The sequence below is a fragment of the Manacus vitellinus genome, unplaced genomic scaffold (assembly GCF_001715985.3).
Source record: "Manacus vitellinus isolate BGI_N305 unplaced genomic scaffold, ASM171598v3 scaffold_9_pilon, whole genome shotgun sequence".
NCBI classification, from domain to species: domain Eukaryota; kingdom Metazoa; phylum Chordata; class Aves; order Passeriformes; family Pipridae; genus Manacus; species Manacus vitellinus.
The window spans coordinates 15,926,781-15,932,780 of record NW_021940917.1 but is presented as its reverse complement, the minus strand read 5'-3'; the positions used below and the strand labels follow the sequence as shown (position 1 = coordinate 15,932,780).

At 48.9% G+C, this 6,000-nt stretch overlaps 1 protein-coding gene across 1 annotated transcript in view; it reads left to right on the top strand.

Moving 5' to 3' along the window:
- The first annotated feature begins 609 nt into the window (after positions 1–609).
- The window catches only part of IDUA (iduronidase alpha-L-), a 45,622-nt gene continuing 40,231 nt past the window's right edge, over positions 610–6,000 (top strand). The window contains exons 1-2 of the mRNA XM_025896461.2: positions 610–754; positions 3,923–4,063. Coding sequence (XP_025752246.2) covers positions 633–754; positions 3,923–4,063 — 263 coding nt within the window. The 5' untranslated portion in view covers positions 610–632. The remainder of the gene's footprint in view (positions 755–3,922; positions 4,064–6,000) is intronic.

The following is a 6,000-nucleotide window of genomic DNA, read 5'->3' as shown; positions in this document are numbered from 1 at the left end:
GTGGCCCTCCTTTGGACTGGCTCCAACAGGTCCATGTCCTTCCTGCGCTGAGGGCCCCGGAGCTGGATGCAGAGCTCCAGCTGGGCTCTCACCAGAGCAGAGCAGAGGGGCAGAACCCCTTCCCTCGGCCTGCTGGCCACGCTGCTTTGGATGCGGCCCAGGACGCGGCCGGGCTTTCAGGGCTGGGGCCGCACACTGCTCCCTGCCGTTCTGAGACCAACAACACGCTCAAGCCTCCGGCAGCTGACAGTGACGCTCTGAATCCCGCCCACAGGCCCTTCGGGGTAGGGAGGCCGCCCCCGGCTCCGCCACGCCGCCTCCGCGCGGGCGCGGTGCCCGGCGGTGAGCGCCTGCCCTCGCGTGGGGCGCGGGGAAGGCGCATGGCCGCCGCCGCCGCCGCCGCCCGCCCCAGCGGCATCCTGCCGGGCGGGAGCGTCCGGTGGGCCGGCCGGCGCCGGGACAGCGGCCGCGGCCGTGCGGAGGCGGCGAGCAGCGCCCGCAGGCAGCGAAGGGCCGCGGGCTCCGGGGGCGGCCGCCGCTCGCCCGCGGGGGCGTGCCCTGGCGCGTCGGCTAGCGGGACCCGCGCGGTGCGCTCGGCAGGGCCCCGCCGCCGTCCCGCGCCATGGGGCGCGATGCTGTGGCTTTGCTGCTGGTGCCGCCTGGGCGCGGGCTCCCGACGGCGTACGAGGTGGTACGTTGGATGCCCGGCGGGCCGAGCGGCCCTGCAAGCACTTTGGAGGAGCACCGGCTTCTGGTAAGCGCGCACGGCCTGGCCGCGCGGCCGCCTCCGCCGGGGCTCTCGCCTCCGGCTGCCTCCCGCCCTCTCGATCCCCGGGCGTGCGGACTCTGCCTTCCAGGAGGAACCGAGGCTCTCCCGAGCCTGCTGCCGTGGGGTCAGGGGGCCTTGCTGCCCCTCGCTGCTCGGCTTCTGCTGCACTAGCTCCACCAGTGTAGAGCAGAATGTGGGATGTGGCCAGTTAGTGTGAACTGGCCAAAAAAATAGGCCCGGGCGACATTCCCTCGCCGAGTTGCTTCATTGCCCCCTCGAACACGCGAAGACCTTCCTCTTCCCCCAGCACAGCGCATATGTTGATACTCTGAACTAATTTCCTTTACTTTTCAGTGTTTCCATTGCCACGGCCTCTAAATAGGCCCAGGCAAAGCTTCTGATAGTTCTGGGACTATCAGACAAAAGACTGCTATTTCTAGGAGTTTGTTCTTCTTGACAAACACTTTCCAGGTGCACCATCTTCCTGATGCGGCTGGCGAGTCTGGTTGCCCTAAGTCAGGGGGATGGCTGGGACCGTGAAAAAAATGTCATCTCTGCTGCCCTGTATCCTGGTAGTGATTTGATTCTTGGAGAAAGCCCAGTCTTACTGAGCTAACTGGGTTAGGGTTAGCCTTCAGGTTTTGTCAGATACATGTAGGCTTCTAGCAGGCATGAAAGCCTTCTAGCATCTCTTGAAAGCAAGAGATGGTACATTCTGCTGCCATGCTTGTATCTTACTCTAAACGGATTATGACCTCCTCAGTTTAGGCGTGTAGTGGATGAAATAACACATGTATGGAAAAGAGTTGCAGTAGGGATGGAATCAGCAGCACGTGCTTTGGAAAAAAGGAATTTGTGTCCTTTTTCTTTTTGTGTAAAGCCTAAAGGTACCCCAAGTCAAAAGTTGCAACTTTTTTTTAATTTTCCATGTTGCTGGGAAAACAGAACAGGACCTAAAATACATTCTGATTAAGAGAGATGTTTGAGTTTTCCTGATTTTTTTTTTCTGTTTTTGTTTCATTTTTTTTATTTTAATTTTTGCTTGCAGTGTTAGGAAACATTAATGAAAACCTGCCTTAAAAATAGTGTGTGTAGCTCATTTAAACTGCACCCATGATTTTGGTTGTGTGAAAACCTTTGGAAAGCTGCAAACACGAAAGGCATGTGAGGGAAAGGCAGAGGAGCAGCAGCAGAGGCTCTCCATGGGTCAGCAGCTATTCAGTTATAACACTTGGCCAACAGTGGTATTTCTCAAGCTCCCTTGAAAGCTCACACAGTGGCACAACTGGGTTCCAGCTGTTAAAGCTTCTTTTCTGTGTCACAGTTTCAGACAGCTGGACAAGGGCACAGCTGTGGATCAGCAGCTGATAAAGCCTGGGAGCAAGGCTTGAGGTTCTCTTGGATGGGCACTTTGCACTCAGAAAAGGAAAGGACAGATACTGATATCATACTGATATCACCACTAACAAAACCCACTATTCTGTCAGCTCTCTTTTGTGTCTTATGGTTTCTGCTAGATTTCTCTCTAGCAGAGTCTGAGTTTCAGAGTGTTTATTCAGCACGGACTGAGCGAAAATATGTGAATGCTCTGTGACTTTCCAACTTTGCCACTGTTGAACTGAAGCCAGTTTGAATTTCAGAATAGTAGTAGAGCACTCTTTCATAATCTGGTAGTTAACACTGTTGTCATCCACTGGAACAATTAAAAGTACCCAAATGGCTCATAGATTTTTAGTAAGAGTAGAGACAGTAACTTCTCAGTCTCCCTTGTGTGACTTGAAGCAATCTTACGGAGATGGTTTTTAAGTGCCTTTTATGCTGATAAAATTGCAGAGGGGGCTCACTTATACAGGCTGAATTGTGTTAAGCCCTATTAAGAGGATGTGTTGTGTGTCAAGACACACTTTCGGATAAGGATGCAGGAGGTGTGGTAATAGATAGGCAGTATCTCAGTTGTGTCAGGTTCTTGTTCAGGTGGGGTCAGGCTTTTTTCCCTTTGTGCACAGATTGGTTATACAGTAGCAGGTTTATTCCACAGAGTCCTTGGTGGTGGGATGAATAAGTGGAGGGGTACAGAGGAGGAAAGGATGACAGTATGACTCTTCCCAGCACAGTTGCAGTCAGCACAAGTGTAGTCCACACATCATAGGAGACAGAACACACCAGACAAAGCATAAACTGGGTTGCTTATTGACTTAAACAGATAATATACAGTGTGCAGTTAGAGCACAAGTCATCTCTTGCTGCAGTGTGAAAACATGTGGAAGTATTTTACCAAGCCTTAGGGGCAGTGCTGTTTTATCCTTCCTGTAATACAAATGCTTTACCATTCAGAATGTACACATTACCAGGAGGCTTAGTGAAAGTCCCCAAGGGTGACCAAACCTAGTGAACCGTGCAGCATTCTAAGTTTCTGACTTCCATCTTGGAGCTATTTATTGGTGGGGATAGGAACAACAGAAGTTTGCTGCAGTGTAATGTTGATTTCAATGGAATAAGCAGACAGCAGACTCACGTTAGCATGATTGTGGCTGTGTAGCTGTGAGCCTGTTAAGCTGCTTTCAGCATCAAGCATGGGAACCTCAAGCCACATGTTACCATGCTTCCTTATACTTAGGGCTGAGTTGAACATGGCTGAAGAATATGAAGGCTCTGAGCATCTAATTCTGCTTCTGACAAGTGTAGCTTCCACAGCAGAGCACGAATTGATGTCATTGCATGAAGGTCAAGCCCATATTTTCCATACTACAGACGTCAGCAAGTCTGACTTCCATTCCAGAGCCTAAGAGACACTGAGCTCCCTTATCATTAGGTACTCAAACAGGGTGACTGCCACTGTATGGTTTCCTAGGGCCACTGCTGCCTGAGATTGCTGTCTGTGCAGTAATGACTGCCTGTAACGCTTTCCTGTGAGCGTGCCAATGAGATACACCCAAGCTGTGTTCCACTTTGGCAAACCCCACGTATAGCCAGTTAGCCCCAAATAAGCTGCAGCTGCGTTTTGCTTTCACCTCATGTCAGACTGTGCTGCTCATGCTGAGTGGGATCTTGCAGTTGGTGTAGGGACTTAGCGTAGACATCTTTGCATACCCAGTGGTGCTGTTACTTAATGTTGCAATGTGTTGTTTCTTTTCTGTCCCTCTTTTCCTGAAGCCCTCCTTTACCTCACAGCCGTGCTGACCTGTTTGACCTGAGCAAAGACCAAGAGCTGAACCTTGCCTACGTTTCTTCTGTTCCACATGGTGGCATTGAACAAGTTCGAATTCACTGGTTACTGGAATTAGTTGCTCTTAGGTAAGCAAAGTCACCTCAAGTCAAAGTCTAGGAAAACTTAAATTAAAAGATCCAACAGGTGCTCACTTTGATATTTATCTTTGTCTACTTGCAAGCTGGGCATGTCTTTGCTTCCTTGGAAGTCAGTTATGTTCCAACAGATGAGAATTATTTTGAGGTTTTATGAGATTGAGAAAGAGGGAGCTTCTGTTGAGAAGCTGAGGGACTAGAAAGATGGCTTACTTTTTAGTCCTTTAATTTAGGAGACATGATACAGACAAAAAAGTCCCACGAAGATTGATACAAGCCTGATTTACTGAGAGATCCAAATGAAAACTGCCACTATTTTTCTACTATTTCTATCTTCCTTCTACCTAACTTGGAAGTTACTTTTTGCATCCTGAACCCACCTGTGCACTGCATCAGTTGACAGGTAGTGACAACTGAAATGGTGAATTCGGGTAATACCAGTTAATACCCTCTTCCAAAAGGATTCATATACAGATAGCATTTCTAGTTCTTGGGAAATACATGTCAGACTTTGGGAGGACAACGTTGGAATTCGTTGCCTTTCAAGTCCCATTTTAACTCAGTTTAAATGCACTCATACCAATATGCCCAGTGGAAATAACCAAATACAGATGCCTAGAGCAGGGTCTGTGAGGGAAGACAAAACATAAAAACCCCATCAAAACATAAAAACCCCATCAAAAGTTGTAATAGCTCTTAAAGTTTTGCTTGGCTCAGACTGTTGCTGAGCATATTTACAATCCACATTACTGTGGCATGTGCTATCCCGATGCAGGACAATGGGAATTTATCATTTTTGGGAAGCAACAAGGGGAAGGAGAGGAAACAAGAGGAAGCAACTGTGGAAAAGGGATGTGAACAAAAGAGTTGCATGTTTCGAAGTGTGTATTAGGAACAGAAGTTTTGTTCCTTGTTATTCGGGTGTGCTTGTGTATGTAGATTTTTTGGGAAGGTGATGAGAAGCCCTGCACACAGATAAGTGTTGTATCTGTAGCCCAGAGTGGCCTCTGTATGTTAGTCCATCTGTGAGTATAGCAGGTAACAGAGCTCCTCGCGCTCATCTTTCCCTGTGGAAGTTTCCAGTGAATACCCTTTCCTCTACTGTGTCTCCCTCTCTTATTGGACTGTGGGATTTGTACTCTTGCAGTGATCCAGGGGCAAGGGCAACTACCAGTGCTCACCACTGCTGGGGTCCCTGTCTTGGATCTCAGAAGTTTCTCCTGGGAGATGGCTTGGGTCTTTCAGGTTTCTGTAACCATCTGACTTAGGAAGAATCTGTGAGTATCTTCAAAAAGAAAGTAGCCACACCTACAGTTGGAGCCCAGAATCCCTCCTGGCAGCCTGTCTTAGCTGTGCCATGTGTTGAATTGGGCTTTCCAAATGAGGGAAAGGAATGCATCTGTCATGGATTCTGCTCAGCCTTTTTGGGAAGTGAGGCACTGAATCTTCCAAAGTGGGGTACAGTCCTTCACACAATTAGAATTCTAGGAGCATGGAAACTTAGCAGTCAATCAGGAAGTCCCCAGCAAAGCTGGGTACTTCCTCAAGGGTAGGATTCTAACCCACTATCCTTGATATTTAGCCCAGCCTTGACATGTGGTAATTAGAAACTTTGCTACTGTTTAGAACCAGGCTTAAAACTCTTCATTTTGCAAAAAAAATGTGCATTTGTCAAAGGCAAGGAGACATTTGAGTTGTGGAAGGACAACCAGTGTTCTGAGTGTCAGCAGTGATTTGGAAAGGGAGAGAACATGGAGCGTGCGGGCAAACATTGGAATTGAAAAAAGCAACGGGCAGGAATGCAAGTAGGAGAAGGAGAGGTCCAGTCCTGACGCCGAATTTTGTGCCTGTGCAGTTTTCTTCCTGAACCAGTGGTTTCCAGAAGGATGTAGAGGTTTTGAGTGAGAAACCTCCAGCAGTGGAACTGT